This window comes from Drosophila willistoni, assembly GCF_018902025.1.
Source record: "Drosophila willistoni isolate 14030-0811.24 chromosome 2L unlocalized genomic scaffold, UCI_dwil_1.1 Seg168, whole genome shotgun sequence".
Lineage (NCBI taxonomy): Eukaryota > Metazoa > Arthropoda > Insecta > Diptera > Drosophilidae > Drosophila > Drosophila willistoni.
This window is the reverse complement of record NW_025814047.1, coordinates 7861934-7882580: the sequence shown is the minus strand read 5'-3', so window position 1 is coordinate 7882580 and position 20647 is coordinate 7861934. Positions and strand designations below refer to the sequence as shown.

The window sequence follows — 20647 nt, the reverse complement described above, 5'->3', positions numbered from 1 at the left end:
ATACTTATTTTCCACTTGCCTTTTGCAGGTCTCTATCCACCGTTGCCCGTGGCCACGCCCTGTATTAAGGCGATCTCACCCAGCGAGGGTTGGACAACGGGCGGAGCCACTGTCATAATAGTCGGGGACAATTTCTTTGATGGCCTTCAAGTGGTTTTTGGCACCATGCTGGTGTGGAGTGAGCTGATCACCTCGCATGCCATCCGAGTCCAGACCCCGCCAAGGCATATACCCGGTGTTGTGGAGGTGACGCTCTCCTATAAGAGCAAGCAGTTCTGCAAGGGATCGCCCGGACGCTTTGTCTATGTCTGTAAGTAATCGACTGGAATTATAAATACCCACATGTCTAACCGTAAATCTTTCTTTACAATGCCGTCTCAAGCAGCTCTCAATGAACCCACCATTGACTACGGTTTCCAGCGCCTGCAGAAGCTAATACCGCGCCATCCCGGCGATCCGGAGAAACTGCAAAAGGAGATTATCCTTAAGCGCGCCGCCGATCTGGTCGAAGCTCTCTATTCAATGCCCCGATCACCAGGAGGCTCCACCGGCTTTAATTCATATGCTGGTCAGCTGGCAGTTAGTGTCCAAGACGGATCCGGCCAATGGACCGAGGATGACTATCAGCGCGCCCAGTCGAGCAGTGTGAGTCCTCGAGGTGGCTACTGCAGCAGCGCCTCTACGCCGCACAGTTCGGGTGGCTCGTATGGCGCCTCGGCAGCCACTTCCGCGGTGTCGGCCTCAGCTAATGGTTATGCTCCCGCACCCAACATGGGCACACTGTCCTCCTCTCCGGGCAGTGTATTCAACTCCACGTCAAGTAAGTCCAATCGATTGACACATCTTTTTGGTTTAATGATCAAAAAGATCCTTAGAGCTTTATCTAACCATTCAGGAACTGAAATCTTTTGAAAGGTTACTTGGGTCAACAGGAAAGCTTTCACTGAAGGGCAACCAAAAAATATTGAAATTGGAAATTCCATAGAAAAGCGATCTGCAGTATTCTAAAAATTCATTCCCCATCCAGACTCAAGCTCCTAGTGACTTTTTTTTTATCACAAAAGTTTTAGAGCAAAATAAGATAATTTACATATCGGAACAGATTCTTGTTTATCGAGAAATTAATTCAGAGAGTAAATCGATTTTCACAATTGTCTGGCTTTCATGTAATACCTAGTAACCTCTTTCAAACTATTTTGGAACCTTCGAAAGATATCAGAACCTATATGATGAAATTTTTTATAACTTTTATGATGATTTTAAAATTTAGTTTGTTTTTTATTATGACAAAATTAAACACTAACACACAGTTATATGTAAGCCTAAATATTAACCCCACCCTTGATACCCCGTTGCACCCAAGTATATACTCACACCCCCGAACAAACAAAGTGAAAAAGACAAAAAGAGAAAAAAATATGCTCAGCCAAAATGTTGCATTTTCGCCCATTAATTCCAACAGTGTCCGTGTCGTCGACCTGGCATCAGGCGTTTGTGCAACATCATCAGGCAGCTGCCGTTGCTGCCACCCATCCGCATCACTATCCGCATCCGCACCAGCCATGGCACAATCCAGCCACGGCATCAGCTACTGCGACGGCCGTTTAAGCACTCAGTCAGAGGATGAGAGTGAGGATGAGGACGAACAGGAGAGCAGCAGCAGCATCAGCACTAGCACCAGCAACAGGAACAGGAACACCATCAGAGCCAATGACATTTTTGTTGAAATTAAATACTCCAAACGACCAATTGCCCGACCGCCCGCTTATCTACCCAAAGAACAGACACGAACCCATTCAGTTACACACATATCGGACAGAAAGTTCTCGGAAAACGTCCTGGGAATGGGTGAAACCGGACAACATCGAGCGTCGAGCCGTCGAGTGGATGTAATTGAGCTTACACCTATGTACACTACTTCCACATCCAACACCACTACCACAACATGAAAACTACACACGATTAACGGTATTTATGATTTCCTATTTTAAACTTGGGATTTTATCATTTTTGTTGGGTTTAATTATGAAAATGTACTTTAGAAATTTTGTATTATTCCTCACACTTAATCGAAATTCTGTTGTCTTTCGTTCCAGGAGTTAGCAGTTTAAGCTTCAATCCCTTCGCCCTGCCCACCTGTAATACCCAGGGCTATAGCACCAGCCAGTTGGTGACCTCAACCAAATAATACTATTATTAAACGAAAAAAAAAGAAATAAATTGGAGGGCTCCCTCAGCAGAAAATACATATACATCAAATATGTATAAATTTTGAAAAAGAAAACAACAACCGAAAACAAATGATATAAAAAAGAAGAGAAGCTCGAAAGTGCAATAAGCCATGCAAATGTTTCCAAAATTAATTAATATAGTTATTATATAATTAAATAGTATAATTATTGTATAAATGTGTCCTAGAGTAAGTTGTTTATTTTTTGACTATTTATTTTTATTCCTAACCGCATATCAAAATAGATCAGAGAACAAAATCTACATACATATTGAAAGACAAATGCATAGGCATATCAGAATAGGTCTAACTGCTTGATTAATCATACATACAAACATATACATATATACAAACATACATACATACATATATACCTATGCTCATCCAACGAGTGTATGTAAATTTTAAATTAAACTGTGAATAGAACAAATTATACCCCATGATGATACGATAAATACATATTATACCAAATGCAAAAACGATATGAAAATCAATTTTGGCTATACACAAAAAACAAAAAAAAAACGAAATAAAATGCTTGTATACGATATATACACATCCCACACTATACACGCCAACATTTTTTGGAGAACTACTAAACCAAATTACATACATACATATATAGTTAAATGCCAGCATATCATTGAAAAAACACTTAATGGAACTGACACAGTAGACACATAAAAAACCGAAATCAAAATGATATACCTTTGTATGCTTAAATTCAAAATCGGTATTACATTTTCATACGAATAAATAAGTACTACCTACTCGTAATATTCCAAAACTTTTTGGCAAACATATCGTGCACTTAGGTATTTCACATTTCACCCAGATTGTATTTATAAAAATCTCATCATAGCAAAACCCAAAACAAATTAAAAAAAAAAAAAAAAAAGAAAACACCAACGAATGATACGAATATATAACTTTTGCTATAATCCCCCCCAACATTTGTTGACTAGAATATTAAGCTTAAGGTAAACATATTGGGTAAGTTTATTGTTTATTACTCGATCTGTAGGTTTGGTTTATATATATTGGGATAACGATATGGCGATATATATATATAAATATGTACGATCACATATTACGATGCTTATAATTCTAGATCTACATGCATTATAAAAAACAAAAAAATTAAAAAGCAAATCGTACAGAATAATAAACCGAATCGAATCGGAGTAAAATTAAATTACAATCTTAGTAAACCGCTCTCTGTTTTTGTAAATCTTAACAAGTTATTAAAATAAAAATTTATTTAAAATCATTCAAATTTTGTTTCTTCACTCCTCGTAATGTTTTACATAACTTGCAGATAAAAAAAAATGATATAAAGGATGTCTTTTCATCTTGTTAGATTAGTCGCCCCACATAAAAGGAACTCATAGTACAAAAATACTAGAATGAAATAAAGGATGTCATACAAGTGAGGTAGCTAATGAAGGTCCGTCGTCATCGATTAAGTACTGTTAGTACCACCCGAAGCCTCAGAAGTCTTGTCTTGTCCATTTGTTGTTACAGAATCTTCCTTTTCTTCGCCAATGGGCTGATAATCCTCAGTACAGAATGTCTCTTCGCGAGTAAAATGGGGCACATCATCTGTTCCAGTGTTATTGTTCTCACCCTGAGGAAGCGCCATTTCTCCGGTCATATCGGCCGTGGATTCCGGAGTATTACCATTTTGAACTTTGCCGGTCTGAATAAGTCCGATACGGTGCAGCAGCTCCTTGATTTGATCCGGGTCTTTTACAATAATCTGATCTCCTCCAGCATTGGTGAGAATGTGATTATCGTACTCCAAGAAGTATCCACTTTCATTTGCAATAAACTTGATCTCGTCGTCAGTCTCTGGGATCGGGATTTCTTGTTGATCGTGAGCAGCACTTGTAGATTGCTCGATAGTTTTGCTTTCATTTAAATTTGGTAATGATATGGGTAAGGTAGTGGAATCTTTAGTAGGAACTACGGTTGATTTGCCATTGGTTCCAGTATATGACGATGTAGAGCAGCTGTCATTGTCTCCGACTTCTTCTGATATCCAGTCTTCAGCGGCAGCATCATTGAGTGGTTTATTTCCACCTGGTGCCGATTCTACCATCTTATTGTCATCGCTAATTGTTCGCATAGGCTCCTGACGGGTATCCAACTCAGGAGAGCTTTGGGAGAAGACTTCTGTATTCCATAACTTGGCCGAGGCCATATCACTTGCATTATCAGCTACTTCTGCTGAATCTGCTGGTCTATCGGGTTTTTGATGGATCCTTATGTGTTTAACCAGCAAATTCCACTTCAGAAACGGCATATCGCAAACACGACAAACGAATTTTGTTTGATGTTTCCTGGCGTGAACTGTGATGGCAGCACGGGTTTCAAAACGTTGGAAGCAAGTCTGGCATTCGTAGGGCTTCGGTTTAGCAGGCCGTTTCTTAAGCAACGGCTTGGTATCCTTTGGTTTACGTTGACCATTGGCCGATTCAGTGACAGTTTCAGTTGCATGGGATGTTGTGTTTTTTGTGCCGTTGAGCAAGGCGTTTTCTGAATTATTGGAGCTAGTATTGACTGCACTGACATGACTGTCGGAGCTAGTGTTATCCATGACTGGTTTGTGATTCCGAAGCATGTGTTGATTCATGGCCACGAATTGAGTGAAGGTCGCGGAACACTGCTTGCATTGGAAACTCCGCTGTGAGGTGCACATTTTTTGGACCTTGGCGACACTCTGGTGTGAAGTCGTCGAATGATCTGAATTAGTTCCTACAACTTTGCGTGGGCGTAAGAAATACCGGCCAGTGTTTCCTTTCATCGAAGAATTTCCTGATCCTGTTGACTGTTTTTGGCTCTTCGGTGGGACGGTGGGGAATGTCTGGTCCTCATCTGTATTAAAAGCATATTTCTTATTTAACAAATGAATCAAGCTCGATTTCACTTGTTCTACATCGTCATCCAAGCGATCTAACCAGTTGACTAAATTCGTGCAACGTAAGCAAACATAATCCTCATTGCAAATGATGATCTTGAAACCGTTGCCCACTAGCTGGGCCAATTTATTTGGAAATCCCATAGATGTTCGCATGGTGTACATTTCGGTCAGAGGCGTTGAAGACTCACAGGGATCGTCACAAATGAAACAGCGGACAACTTCACTGCCAGCGGAGTCTAGATCCGTTTCACAAGAACTGTCGCTACCAACTCCATTGCTAAGAGCCGACATTCTTACAGACATTCCAAAATCGCTCATATTGGTGCCTACTTGGCTTTTCAGCGGCTGCAATTTACGCTAAAATTAAAAGATTGAATTTCAAAGAAGCACAAATAGTAATTTTGATTTAAATTTTGTTACGTACGGAGTGCGGGACGTCGCTTAAGCTGCAAAATTATTGTTCACGTTGATTCACGACCGTTGATAGTCTCACTTGCTTATATAAATCCTGCAAATTTGAATAGAACAAACGTTATTACAAAGGTTTCGCAGACAGAAAAGTTCAAAATAAAAACGAAATTGTGTTATTTTTGGAAATCAACTAAAGCAACTACGCTTTGTTTATTTTCGAAAACTTGAAACAAACAGTCGGTTTGCTGGCGTCCAAGTGTTGGCTAACTAGATTGACTTTTAGTTGTAAGAGTTTAAGAGTCTTTAATTTAACTTTCTGGCAGCGCCAATAGCAATAGCGTTTAGCAGCACTGCCCAAAAAAGAGATATTTTGAAAAGACTTACTTAAGCTAATCGGGCTTAAAACAGCCTTAAGGTACATAAATTTGATTTCAAACGAAAACGAAAAATTCCATGGACACGATCTCGGGTGCGCCTGTGAGATTTATAGCCTAGGTTTTTGGGAATAAACAAATGAATGTTTATATTTTCAGTGGGGCCATAGCTAAAAGTAGCTGTTTCCGGCTAAAAAAGCCGGAAAAGTTTTGAGTTAGTGTTGAAAATGACACAAATATGCGCTGCCAGATGCCACAATACGAAGAGGAACACGTGCTTTTCGAAACAGCCGTGTGCACAATTTCTTTGCTTCCTGAGTCAAAATACAGTTTAGTATACAAAATTCGTCTGCCAGAGCAACAAATTGGCAACGCCAAAATACAGAAAAAATGGTTTTAGCTGCTGGAGATTTCACTAAAAGACTTTTGCCCTTGTCCTCTTAATTTTCTGATTGCAAACACGTGCAACACCCAAAACGAATGCAAAAGTAAAAGATAAAATAACGGGAAATTTCCGTTGTGGAAACGAAAGAGCGTTCTAGAATAAAGCGTGTGCCAAAACTTTTTTGATGGAAATTTGTGCCTATATTTAAATTTTTGTATATTGCAAATGAACCAAAGCTGAAATTTAATATTTTTTTGTTCAGGATTAAACATAATATACATATGTATAAGTTTAATAAATGTAATTTTTCATTTACTTATAGCTGTGTTAACAAAAAAGTTACAGCTCTTAGAAGTTGGATTTTTCAAGTGTACCAATACTTCTTTGACTCACTGTATGTACAGTGGCTCACAGCTTATTTGACCCACCCCACATTTCAAACTTTAGAGCAAAATAACTTATTTTTCCCCTAGTGATAATAATAAATATTAAATGAATTTATGTTTGTTAATCCTTTAACTTAAGAACACAATCTTCACTTATTATACATATATCATATCAATTTTAAGATATGGTTAACAAAAACTAAAAAAAAAGAACAATTTTATGTCACAGCTTATTCGACCCAATGACTTTATTCAACAGCTGCGATTTCGCTATAGGATTTTTTTTCAAAATACAGTTTTATTATTAATTTACGTAGTTCTATGGAAATTTCGGTACCCGGCCCATTTTCTAGGTCTAAGTCCGTTCAAATCGAGATCAAAAGTGAATGGCATCTTATATAATTATCGGAAGTACGAAGAAATAAAACCCAAGAGGAAAAACAACAGGAGTTCACCGTTGCGACGCCAAAACCATAAGCAAAAATAAGAAATGTGCCAATACTTATTTGATGTAAATTTGTGCCTTTTTTTACTTTTTAAGATTAAGCTTATAAAAAAACCTTAAAATTTGTATTTGTTTAATTTAGATGTACATACAGTGAGTCAAAAAAGTATTGGCACACTCACAAAGTTAATGTTTTCCGTGCTATAATTTTCCCAAAGTCGCCAAAATATATGTAACAGGCAGATGGAATCTTTTCTGACCCCATAAACTACATACATATATGGGACGAACTAAATTATTGGCACAGCAAGTTTTTTTTTAACTATATGGCAACCTTTCAAGACTTTTTAGAAGTAAAATTAATAAAATAAAAAGTTCAGCAAATATAACAGAGTATTTATTAAATGAATTCAACATTTTTTTTCCATTATCTTAAACGTAGGTTTAACTAAACTTAAATAACTAAAACAACTCGTTAAGTTCACTGAACAAAATTATTGGCACTGTACTATGTCGTTTCATTTCATCGGTCGGGCAACTCCGTTTTGGCAATTTCACTTATTGTTAGAAGTTTTGCATTCTTATGCAGAACATTTTTGTGAGAATTGAGCGAAATTTTGGAAAAGATAAAGAAACATCGGTAGCTCAAAGGAAAATTATCGTGCACTTGCACGATCAAGGCAAATCCTATGCAGAGATTGGAGAAATAATGGATAGAAGCCGTTTCATTATTCGAAGCATCGTGAAGCGCTTCAAGGGAGCCCGAAACCTGGAAAGCTCGAAGGACACAGGCTGCCCAAAGTTGTTGAACAATCATGATTGCAGAAAAATCGTTCGAAAGGTGAAAGTTAATCCCAAAATCTCATCAACACAGATTACTGCTGAAGTTAAGCAAGAAATGGGGAAGGATGTGCACCCGATAACGGTGCGCAGAGTACTGCACAAGCCCAGTATTTGAATATTTGAAAAAAAGTGCCGAAAAGCTGAAATTGCCGAACTCTTTCACATTTCAGCATGACAACGACCCGAAACATTTTGCCCATACCGTTAAAATGTGGCTTGCATACAATACCGCCCATGTGCTATCGCACACACCACAATCTCCAGATCTCAATCCAATTGAGCACTTGTGGGAAGAGTTAGAGATAGACGCATAACAGAACGCGCAATAACAAAAAAGGACGACGCAAAGCAAGCATTTATGGAAGAATGGAATAAAATTGGGGGAGATATCACTAAAAAATTAGTTAATTCAATGCCAAACCGCCTCTCAGCAGTTGTTATAGCTAAAGGTCTACATACTAAATATTAATTATAATTTTTATTAATTTTTATCATCTTTTATTTATTTTTTTTTTAAGTTTTTGTCTTGGATATGCCAATCATTTTGTTCAATGAAATTAACGAGTTGTTTTAGTTATTTAATTTTAGTTAAACCTACGTTTAAGATAGTGGAAAAAAAATGTTGAATTCATTTAATAAATACTCTGTTCTATTTGGTTAATTTTTTATTTTATTAATTTTACTTCTATAAAGTCTTGAAAGGTAGTTCAAAAAACTTGCTGTGCCAATAATTTGGTTTGTAACTGTATGTTTGTAAATATGTAAGAATATTCTTGATTGGCATCAGCAGTCCGGTTTAGCCATGTCCGTAGAAACACCTAAATCTCGGAGACTATTTGGAATCCAACTAGCGAAATTCATTGAAAGACATATATTTTTACAATTACAAGTGGAAAAAACAAGCTTCGAATAACGGAAATTTCTTTTTTCATTTTGCTTTGTCTAAAGTTTAGACTTTAAACCTTGGTTTAAGGCATTCAGTATCTGTTTCTATCTGTTTGGGAGTTTTGGACTTAAATATCAATAAAATTCCATTGTTAATAATATTAATATTAATAATATTAACTTAATATTAAATATCAAAGAAGCTAACTTCGGCATAGGCGAATACCCTTGCAGTCCTTCGCAATAATATTTTTACTTCTTGAAATTTCTTTCCCTGCCAGTGGCAGAGTTTCAGGCTGCAACTCAATTTATCAATACACAAACAAAACATTCAAATTATTACTCTTTTTACTATAAATTGTTCTTCTTCCATCATTCCCTAAGCAAAGCACGGCACGCATACACATACAGTTCATGTAGCGTTGCGTCTATGTGTGTGTGTGCGTGTGCTCTGTTGATGACGTAGTAGACAGCAGGCAGCGCTGCCGGCAGAGCTGGGAGCAGAGCCGATTATTATATTGACTGTAACTTGTGTTATATTTATTCGATCACATTCAATTCATTTGGGATCTGGGGTTTTATATCCAATATTATCACATATGTAAATTTCAGAGCGATACTCCAATTTTTATGAAAATGTTTCTTCTAGAGCTATATGATATACATACTGGTCCGATCCTGATGGTTTTCATACTTTATTTTTTCCGGGTAATAAAACGCCCCGAAAAAAAATTTCTTCCCGATACCTCTTAAGATGGCTGAGTAAAACGCATACGCACAGATGGATGGACATGGCTATATCAACTCAGCTTCTCATGCTGATCAAGAATATATATATGTACTTTATGGGGTCGAAAACGTCTCCTTCTGTGCGTTACAAACATCTGACCAATTTTATAATACCCTCTGCAAGGGTATAAAAAAAAATATATGTATGATCTATAAATCAATTTTTTGTTTATTTTTTTTATATTCACTATTTTGTGTTGTTTCAACTTCAGACAGCTTTTACAACTAATTTGCACATTAATTCTATATCTATATATATTTTGACGCAAAGGATACAAACGCTTTAGCCTACGCCTGGAGGTGTTGACGGCCAAATCATTGGCTAAGGGATTCGGATGAGCTTCGAAGCGGTTTCTATTAGTTTAGCTGTGTCTATTTGTTTCAATTTCAAATTTTCCCCCATCTCAATTGGTTTGTATCTGAAGTTATTTATTTTAGGAATTAACTGTCATCCTGTAATACATTGCGATTATAATAAAAAATTTTCTTACTAGTATTAGAAAAGGAATAGTATTAGTATTAACATAGTATTAGTAATTGTATAATTCCTTTGCTTTTCCAGATTCTCTAAATGCAGACGCTATATATCGGAGATAAATGAAATAATAAATGTGTTCTATCTGTTCGATTCGAAAATATCACTTGTGGCCTTGTACAGCATATCAGATTTCTATTATCGTGTTATAATCATGTGGCCAGAAGAGATTCCAATAATTTTTGAGACTATGCAAGCGGTTTTGACTTGAACACACGAAATGTACAGACATGTTCAAAAGTATTTGAGCAACGTAATATTTTTTGCAATTTGCACTTTAACGGATTTTGTTGTTGTTGTTGTAAGTCTGATATGCAAAAGATGCACACCGTTAGAAAGTTTAGTCTGTCTAGAAGCAAATGAAAGAAGAAAGGAAAAAGATAACGGTACATATGACAAAACTAAAGCAAACCAAAGATTACCGCACTCTTCAAAATTATTTGAACACATTTTATGAGTGTCATAATTATTTGAGCAAAAATTAATTTGATTTTTTTTAGTTACAATTTTTTTATTAACAATTTTCAAACAAATTTATTTTATAACTATTCAATAAAGTTTATAACTATTAAACAAAATATTTAAGAAAAAACTAGAAACGTGTCACATCGCCTTTAACATCGATAACTTCCTGCAGTCGAGCAGGAATAGAGTTTACGAGATTCCGCGCAAATTCCAGGGTCAATGTTGACCAAATGTTTTGAATCTCCTTTATTGTACCCTCGCGATTCCGATTTGGATCAATTGTCCGATGATGCTTTATAAAAGCCCACACATTTTCAATAATATTAATGTCTGGGCTCTGTGGTGGCCATTCCAGCACAGCCTGACCTGCGCCCCTTAAGAATTCGGTTGGATTCCATCCTTTGTGACATGGCGCGTTGTCTTGTTGTAGCATCCAGTCGGTGGTTGGAAAAAGTCGGCTGCCAGAAGGAAAAGCATGGTCATTTAATATGTCGATATATACCGTTTGGTTTAAGGTCCCTTCGATTGGTGTAAGGTCTCCAAACCCGTAGTAGCAGACACATCCCCAAAACATTACGGTACCTCCTCCAAATTTGTTCAAGGGCTGCACAGCCTTGTGCTTTTGACTCCTTCGAAGGTGCATAAATCGCTTTCCATATGAGCCTTGATATTGAGGCTTTCATCTGCGGCAGTTAATGTTGTGCCTGTCTCAAGATACATAGATCCGCTTAAATTGCATTCCACTTGGTGTTATCAGTTGGGATACCTGATACTATCTGAAAATTTATATGAAAAAGAGCCGGAAATAATGGACCCTTTCATTGGCGAAATAACTTATTATTAATAAGTTATTATGTGTGTAATATATTTTCTGTATTAAGCAATTCATTCTTTACCTAAATAAATTACAAAATCTTCTGAAATAATGAAGCAAAACAATTTTATTAATGTTTTTTTTTTTTTTTTTAATTTTGCGACATTTATTCGTTTTTTTGCAATTTGTTTATGTTCTTTCTATGCTATGTCACGCTTTCTGTTTCTCACAAATTGTTTACTTATTCTTAGGCTTTCTTATTCTTATACCCTGTAAAAATGGAAAAGAATATTCGACCATATCATTCGTTTGATATTCTTTACTTTCTTATTTTGAGATTTTTATTTGTTACTCATTTGCAACTGGGATTAAATAAAAATTATATAATTATATTAATCGGCTGTTATATAAAAATACGATGAGCTCTATTTTTATACCAATGGATTAGTGTTGGGTAAACATTGCTCAATTTGGTGAACATGTTCACTTGTTCTTTTTTTCGAAGTGAGTCGACTCGCTCACTTTGCTCAGTTGCTCATTCACATTGCTCAGTTGCTCACTGTTCATGAACAGCTCAAAGCTAGTGAGTGTTGAAAAACAGCTGAGCAAAAGAGCATGTGAGCAAAAAGAGCAAGTTAACAATAGTGAGCAAGTGAGCAAAAAAGAACAAGTGAGCAATAAAGAACAAGTGAGCAAAAAAGAACAAGTGAGTAATAAAGAACAATTCGAGAGGAACATGTTCAGTTGCTCAGTTTAGTGAACAACTCTTTTTTGTTCACTCACTCATGAGCAACCCAACACTACAATGGATGGTTTGGTAACCATTCTTCAATTTTGAGCAGAAAGAAAATTCAAGGGTACTCAAGCTTCGACGATCGAAATCTGGTTTCCATTTTTGTTTTTCTTTTGGGCAAACACTTGTTGATTCCTTTGAACCTTTTCTTTTGGCGCAAATTTAATTCCGTTTTTTCCACATATTTGCGAAATTGTCTATTTTGGTGAAATACAGAAAGTTCATTGTGAGAAGCAATCGGTGCTAAATATAAATTATAAAAATGTCGGTTCAATTGATGCACGATATCAACTGCAATGAGATCGCCAATTTGCGGAGGATCCCCATTGGTGACATAGGAAGCGGTAAAATACGTAGACGAGATTGCAGACACCACCAAGCGGGCCAATGCGATAATTTTGTTCAGAAATTTGAAAATTTTCAAAAGCATTCTCTTTGTGGTGTGCATTGATGAATTTTTCTTCCCATATGCAAGTAAATAGAAAATAGTTATTATTTATTTTTTTTTTAGTTTTTTAAAGTTAATAAAAAATAATTAAAATTTTGACCTGGCAAAAAAAGGAGACACATTTTTCAAATTTATGAAATTGATTTGGACGCCAATAAAAATTTTTAGGTCTAGTAAAAATAAGAAAAACTCCATACCACAAATTTTCATTGATTGGTCAGTTTGTCTGATTCGCGGGCGAATAATATTTAAATGTAATAAGGCCCAAAGCACAAACTATTAAACAAAAGGAACAGAGTTGGCTTTTATTATATTTAAAAGTCACCCTGTTTTCAAATAGTGAAAAGCCAACCCATTTTTCTCCCTTTCTTTTCCTTTTGTCCGTAAACAAAAGTTTTTCATTTTCACTTTATCATCCTGATTCGTTTTTCACGCTCTTTCCAATCGTACTGCCGACGAGTTCGCACACGAATTGTACACGCTTTTAAAATGGAACAAAATACATTTAATAAGATGGTAAGTAATATGAATAATTATTAATTTTATATTTATTATATGTACATACATATATAAATATTAATAACAATAGAAATAATGAAAAAAATTAATTTCAATTTCAATTCATAGTGTTAATAAGTTATTTCTTTTATTACTTTAATTTTATTAAGATGAATAATAATAAAGTAATAAAAGAAGTAATTTATAAACTTGATTAATTTAATTTTTTTTTCATTATTTCTATTATTATTAATATTTGCAAATAAAAAAGTTAGTTCGGCGAACACGTGCCATTTTTGTGCGTGTGTGTGTGCGTGTTGGGTCCGCTGCCGGCAGCGCTGCTTTCTGCTTACTACGTCATCATCAAATCAACAGAGCACATGCATACACAACAGACGCAACGCTACATGAACTGTATGTGTATGCGTACGTTGCTCTGCTTTGGGAATAAAGGAAGAAGAAGAACAAAGTGTAAAATAGAGAGTAAAATTGTTTTGTTTGTATATTGATGAATTGAGTTGCAGAAAACAAATTTTGAACATGTAAAATTATTATTACCAAGGACTGCAAGGGTATATAGAATTCGGCATAGCCGATGTTAGCTTCTTTGATATTTTCATCTTGTTTTTGAGTTTGTTTGTTTTTTTTTTAACCTTAAGTTTGTAGTTTAATTTAATAAATGTAACTATATTTTTATTTTACTTTGCTTTACTTTTCTTGACTTTTTTTTGTTTTATATTGGAAGTACCAGTTTCATTCAAAAATTTTTTTACTTTTGTTTTCATTTATCTAACATATTTAGATTGACCTCATGATGCATCAGACAGATGCTCAGATGAAACTGTTTGAGCTGCACCTGCAAGCGATGGAGCAGCAGTGCGCTTATCAAATGAAGACATTTGATATGCCAAACCGCTCAATTGCGGCAGCATCAGCAGCAACAACATCAGCAGCAACAACATCAGCAGCACCGGCAGCAACAACATCGGCTTTACCAGCTCCGACACCGGCAGCAGCAATTGCAGCAGAAACATGGGCAGGAACAGCGGCAACACTAGCAACAACACGACCAGTTGCTTTTGTGACGCACACACCAAGATAAGGCAACGGAAACAAGAAAAAAATGGGGTGCTGAGAGAATCAACCCCAGTCAGGACCTCTTTTTGGAGAACTTGTTGGAGGAAGCTCGAGTCAAAATCCAACAAGTCCTCCGAGAAGAGGTCCTAACTGAGGTTGATATATCTCAGTATTTTCTAAAGTTGAGTGGCGCAAGAACGTTGCGATGCGTCGTATGTGGCTCCCAGCAGACGAATAGCATTGAGGATGAAAATGCATTCATGCGAATGCAACGTGGATTTTTTCTTTTGAACTTGGACGCATTGCGGCAGCGATATGCTTTCCATCTGCGTCGATGGGCCATAGAGGGCAAGGGATTGCAGATGCATGCCTGTGATTTGATAGCCGATGTCAAAGCAGAGATTTCGAAATGGTTGGAAATCCTGCAAAGAAGCATGACTGCGCCGCTTATGGGTCTTCTGTAAAGTAATGGACCACTTCGCATTATTACACGGAAGAAGAACTGAGTTCTGAATACGATGAGCGCAATCTGGGCGATGCCGGCTTCAAGGACAATCAAATTGTTCATGTGTCACTTGGTAGTCGCGGAAATCGTTGCAAGGAATCCAATTAAGAGCAACCATTTATGTTGCCGCTGTTGTCGCATCGTTTTTTGGATATTTTGCCATAATAGGGTGTTGTTGGACCATAAATATGGATTGCTTGGGACTATTGGCCACGAGATGATGGGAGATCAGAATGAGGCTATGTGAGGCTCACCACTTTTGCGGCCTGACATGTAGACGGCTTCCCTGTCTCTTCAAATCGCCCGCCTCGTTTTACTATTGGTGGTCAGTCTGAGATTGTTTTGCGACTGAAAAAGAGTCCTGAAACGAAAGAGGGTAAGTTGAAGAAGAATATCTTTGTATAATATCCCATGATTTTATATCTGTATCTAACTCTCATTTAGGTAGCCTGATTTATACGCTGAAAGGCTATGATCCAGATAATGATCCGCTCACATTTGGAAAGCGTAATTCACCTGGCAGCGAAATCATTCGCTGGATGATGACAATGATGTATTCAGCATATCCACTAATCAGGGCAAGAGAGTTCTACGACTTCAAAAGGAACTTGACTATGAGACCAAGAGCTTGTATCAACTGCGTGTATTGGCCGTGGATCGTGCCAACTAAGGACCAGTGAATACAGGAACTACAGCCATTTTAGTACAAGTAGAGGACATTGAAGATCAATCACCAAAATTTGTTGAAGTTATATCCTTGAGGCCAATGATCTCTTCGATATCTATCGGCATACAGGTATAGTCTGACCGAGTTGGATCGCAAAGAACAAGCTGAATTGAGCTTATATTTCAGAAGCACAGCCGCAGAGCTGGCCTTCTACGGTTATAACCGAGTTCACGGTCATTGTGAGCTATGTCAACGATGGGATACCAACTTTTCATGGAACTATCTATCGTTGTGAGATACATGAGAATGTCCAAACAGACACACCATTGGTATTCATTGATGACGTGCATTTCGCATGTGCATTTCGCTTGTTTCTCGATCCACCCAATGATCTGTTTGAAAGAGTACCAGAATTGGCGGTGAATGAGGCAAATTTCATGTTACGGGTCAAGAATTCCAAATCTCTGGATTTTGAACAATTTGTCGAGATGAATTGTACGATATTCGCACGGGAAATCGAAGAGCACAGTCGTTATAGGTAAGTTAGTAGATCCTTTATAATCTAATTCTAATGCTTATTGGAGTTATTCGTTATTTTAGCTCGGCTCATCTGACAGTTAAGGGCATTGATAATATAGGTCAGGGTAATAGTAATACTGCCCAGATTATTGTCGATATTCAAGATGTCAATGATAATGCCCCAACATTTTTATGAGGCGAAACTTTTGGAAAATAAAAACGAATTTGAGACACCATTGCAAGTGGTGGCACGAGATTTGGATCCAAATGGCACCGAGAATAGTAAAATAACTTATGAAATTGTCGAGGGATTGCATAGGTTGAATTTCACAATTAATCCAAGGAGTGACTTAGTGCAGCCTTTGCATCATTTCGACTACGAGGTTCTTGTGGAGAGTACTAATCGTTGACATCTGTGCGAGGCTAATGTGGGCAATTGATCTGCTTATACGTGCCCGAGTTCGGGCAAAGATAATCTTCCAATTTTTCAGACAAATTTCTATGCCAAGACATTGCTTGAGGATTTACCTGGCGATAGCTCAATTCTACAGGTTCTGGCCATTGATCGCGATGGCTCATCGCCAAATAATGCTGTGGTCTATTGCATACAAATGGGAGCCAGCGATAAGTTTATTATCAACTCAGAATCTGGAATTATACCTGTGGCTAAGGGGGCAAACTTTGATCCAGATCTGACGGATAATAAGCAAACTCTCTACACACTTACTGTGGTAGGTAAATGGGCTCACAAAGAGTGAAATCCAAGTTAACCAAATGACGAAACTCTTTCTTTCCAGCTTGCCCTTGGGGTTGAATTTATTTACGAATTAGTCGTGATATTTTTTTTGTCACACACAACGAAGACGTGGAATTGAGGGAGGCGAGGAGCTGCAAGTGAAAGGGGTCGTCGTCGGCCAATTATGGTCACAAATGAAATGAAATTAAAAATAAACAATGTCAATGTATCTTAAGGCTTTTAAGTGGTGAAATTTGATTTTTATTGGCCCTATCATTGTCAACTTTGTTCAAATAGCTATAAGCAAAAGGATAGTCTCAAAAGACATATGCGTCACAACCATGAGAATGTCGATTCATTGGATTGAAAAATTTCCAACGATTTACTTTAATTTTTGTTATTCAATCAATTTTGGAGTATAAAATTAAGTTAGGCTATGCATTGCCATGAACTTGCAATTTGTGTTTACTTTGATAAAATGAAAAAACCATGACTATTATACAATACTAGTTTAACGCATAATTTAGCAGCAGATGAGTGTGATTCTGATTGTTAACATTGGTCGATTTTTAAGAAAGAAAAGGAGCAGGGCTAAAGGCTATCCAATTGTTAAAAAATGTTGTCGTGAAAAGATTAGATCTAAACAATAGTGTATGTATCAAGTAAAGGGAACCTGTTACTATTGCAATGTGTCGTTACATATTTTGTTCTAGTTTGCAGATTACCACAAGATATGGATACAAAAACTTACCATATATTGCCGATTAAATATTTCTTTACTTATCGTTTGTTCCATCTGGATAGAATATAGAAATTTGATGTTTAACTTGGCAAGCAATCTTTCTCATATTAATATAAATTAAATCACTCACAAGTTCGTTCTTTTCTTAAATCTTTATCGTTAGGCTTCGACATTCTCAAACAAATACCAACTAGAGTATTTAACTTACTGAGAAATTATTATATAAACTGTTTATTATAATTTTTATGATATCTAGGAATATATATTTATATATATACGCTTATATTTAATCTACATATTTATTACGGGAGTTATTGTGCAGAATAAACAGAATATAATCAAATAATCAAAATTAGAAACCTAATTTACTTAAAGAACTATCACTTTTTATGAATTTGAAATAGTTACATAAATATCAGTTAGCTTAAAATATTACAGTACACATTCATACGTATGTACATTTTTGTAAGCTTGCACATAAATAAATGATTAAAAAAACAAATTTTTTTAACCGAGAGAAATGGTTTAAACAGAAATATATTAAGTATAACGTCAACCCGTTTAAGAACAGGCTGCGATCTATAATGATTAATATGTATTTAATTCTATTCCTGCTTCGTGGAGGGATTAGCCTCGCTCTCCTTGAACAAAATTTCTTGGATTTTGGATCGCACATATAGTTTTCGATTAAGCGACAATTGCCGCATAATGGGTACCAGGCTGAGGGCGAAATAGTAGTCATCATCCTTGGAGTGCTCATCATTGTTCTGTTGAATAATATAGGTCAATTGTTCACTGACTGAAGTCAATCGGTCGATTGACTGTTCCAGGTTGTTCTTCAGCGATTTTGCCGAGTTTGAGGATGAAGTAGACACCATAGTGGTCACCATTGGGGTAACGCTAGCACTGGCGCTCTGGGATCTGCTTATACTACTAGTGGGATTAAGTACAGTTGTCACCTTTTCACTAGTGTCTATCATTTCCTCCTCCACGACTTGAATGGGACTGTAGCACAGCGGATCCTCATTGTAGATAATGTCCTTAATATCGCCGATTTCATCGCCTTGATCGTAGTCCTCCCATTTTTGCGGCAACGTTCCCACATCCGAGGCGGAAGAAGTGTTGGCTTCCAGCGAGACTTTCGGCTTGGCCACACGCAACGACGGCAAACTCTGCTTGGCTTTGGTTATACGCACAGTTTTCTCTGAAAGAGAGAAAAAACGAAAACGATGTATTGAATGGAAATAACTTCAGCGATGGACGATAGTTTATTCACGTTGTTGCCCTCCACTTGCGCGCCAAATGAATACGAAACATTTGGGATGAATGGAATTGCGTATTCAAAGAATCTTGTTAGATGGCTTTACCTTTCTTGATGGTGACCGGAGTACGCGGCTTCTGTGATTGGATTGGACTAACTACGACCTCGTCGCTGTGTTTGTGACGCAAGTGAGTCCACAAATTTGTTGTGTTGTTTCCCTTTAAATTGCTGGACATACCACCACGCGATATATTATTGCCACAATAACGGCATATTGCGAAATTCTCACACTCTTCATTCACATCGTAATGTTGCCACACAGAGCTGATGCGAACTTTAGGCATATTGGCAATGAGATTTTCAAATGAGAATTAAACAATAAACCAATTTTCCACAAGCAAAAAGAAAAATTGTGACCCAGTGTGGATAAACACTTAAGTGTGTACAGTGTTGGAAAACGATTTTTTTTCAAGTCATACATACATATGTACATATACATACATATGTGTGCAAACAAAATAAAATGAGCAAAAATCGGTAATAAAATTCTATAAATAGAAGAATAAATGCCCTTGCAAAGCTATATAATGCTAACAGATTAAATTTGCATCTTGCAAATTGATGTATTGTTTGCTTGATGCCCATTCACCTCCCTTGCGATGACAGACATTTCCCCGTGTCCGTGCCGTGTCCACCCACCCATCTTTATCTTCAATATTATCCGGAGCACGCGTGGCAATGAAGGTGACGTGCGTGAATTAATCTCAAAAATACAAAAGTATCTTACCGTTATGCGGTGTGTGAAGGCACCTGTGGCGGAGCAGGCTACCTGTGCCTGTTTTTCCACTATAGGACAACAAATCGCCACAGGTTTTGCAGCAAGCATAGGGTTCAATCCGGTCATCGCAAGAAACTAAATTAAAAAATCTCCAAACGCAACTTTTCGTGTTTCTTGGCTCAACCAGTTTACATCTTTTGTCGCCAGATTTGAGGAGACTTCTCAATTCGGATTTCTTTTCCACATGCATGGCTATCCGCTTTAATCACAATTTAATCAAAATTTAAGAAGTTAGCACACAAACAACACCAAAAGCAAAACAAAAAAATATCACGATATAAGTCACGCACAAAACAGTGTGGTAAAACTTCTTTCAGAAAGACAGCGATAACTGCAAGTTTCGAATAATATAAGCAAAACTTTCCTCGAGGAAGCCGAATTTAAGCATTAAAGTCGAAATTTGTTATGTATTATTGAGATATATAGAAAGTTATGTGCAGATTATGTGATTTTGTTTTATGTGGCAAACGTTTTTTGACATTTTAGGCTTGGGTAATGATTTTAAATAACAGTGTTGGCAAAATATAATTTAATTTATTGGCGCCTAAAAATTCACGTTTCATGGCACGAATTTTATCTTTCATTTTAAATTGAAAATTAGATGAGTTAGACCTCAGACTTTATAAACTTAAGCATACTTGTTAGTCCAAAGATAATTTATAACTTCAAGACAAAAAATACTTCCTTTAATCTATCTTGCAATTATGTATCGCAACAATACTTTAGTAATAAAACAAAAAATGTTGGCTGCTGTTGTGTTAACATTTACTTTAATTGCATAATAATACAAATACAAATAGAGAACAACTAATAGTTATTAAATTTTCAGTAAAGTAAAGTGCTACTCACAAAATCATAACAACAAGGTTGAAATAAATGACTCTGTATGAGTTCTTGGTAAAAGTAAACAAAGGATTTCTTTTAATCAGAAAAAGTTGTGGTTTCTAATAATAATACAATAAATTTAAAAATATTTTAAGCTGTGTAATGTTTATTAAAATAAACTACCTTTTGCGTGTAACGTACGACTCAAATGCTTCTGTCCGAAATGACGTTACCATAACTGCACACAGACTTA

General features: G+C 36.5%; 3 protein-coding genes and 1 long non-coding RNA gene across 11 annotated transcripts in view; 2 read left to right on the top strand and 2 right to left on the bottom strand.

Annotated features, from left to right (window-relative positions):
- LOC6652280 (transcription factor collier) overlaps positions 1 to 2577 on the top strand; it is a 29980-nt gene extending 27403 nt beyond the window's left edge. For 2 of the 6 annotated variants that reach the window (XM_047009842.1, XM_047009841.1), the window contains exons 8-11: positions 29 to 310; positions 383 to 820; positions 1463 to 1968; positions 2097 to 2162. In XM_047009842.1, coding sequence (XP_046865798.1) covers positions 29 to 310; positions 383 to 820; positions 1463 to 1608 — 866 coding nt within the window. In that variant the 3' untranslated portion in view covers positions 1609 to 1968; positions 2097 to 2162. Of the gene's footprint in view, positions 1 to 28; positions 311 to 382; positions 821 to 1462; positions 1969 to 2096 lie in introns of all 6 variants that reach the window. The other 4 variants (XM_023181119.2, XM_015176568.3, XM_023181120.2 and 1 more) reach the window with 3 other exon arrangements.
- Positions 2578 to 3692: 1115 nt separating this feature from the next.
- On the bottom strand, positions 3693 to 5444 carry LOC6652281 (zinc finger protein 473 homolog). The gene has a single exon (XM_002074848.3). The coding sequence runs from the start codon at positions 5442 to 5444 to the stop codon at positions 3693 to 3695; it is 1752 nt and encodes a 583-aa protein (XP_002074884.2).
- Positions 5445 to 14003: 8559 nt separating this feature from the next.
- LOC124459949 lies at positions 14004 to 16972 on the top strand. 2 transcript variants are annotated; one of them, XR_006953903.1, is made up of 5 exons: positions 14004 to 15182; positions 15251 to 15602; positions 15660 to 16011; positions 16074 to 16723; positions 16790 to 16972. It is a non-coding gene; the product is annotated as an uncharacterized LOC124459949 (long non-coding RNA). The 2 variants fall into 2 exon arrangements; XR_006953902.1 differs by having other exon boundaries at positions 15251 to 16011.
- Positions 16973 to 17607: 635 nt separating this feature from the next.
- LOC6652283 lies at positions 17608 to 20035 on the bottom strand. 2 transcript variants are annotated; one of them, XM_015176570.3, is made up of 2 exons: positions 19519 to 20035; positions 17608 to 18674 (listed from the first exon to the last, which is right to left on the bottom strand). In XM_015176570.3, the coding sequence occupies exons 1-2, from the start codon at positions 19757 to 19759 to the stop codon at positions 18076 to 18078; spliced, it is 840 nt and encodes a 279-aa protein (XP_015032056.1). In that variant the 5' UTR covers positions 19760 to 20035; the 3' UTR covers positions 17608 to 18075. The 2 variants fall into 2 exon arrangements, with proteins under 2 accessions (XP_015032056.1, XP_002074886.1); XM_002074850.4 differs by lacking the exon at positions 19519 to 20035 and adding an exon at positions 18838 to 19152.
- Positions 20036 to 20647: the final 612 nt, after the last annotated feature.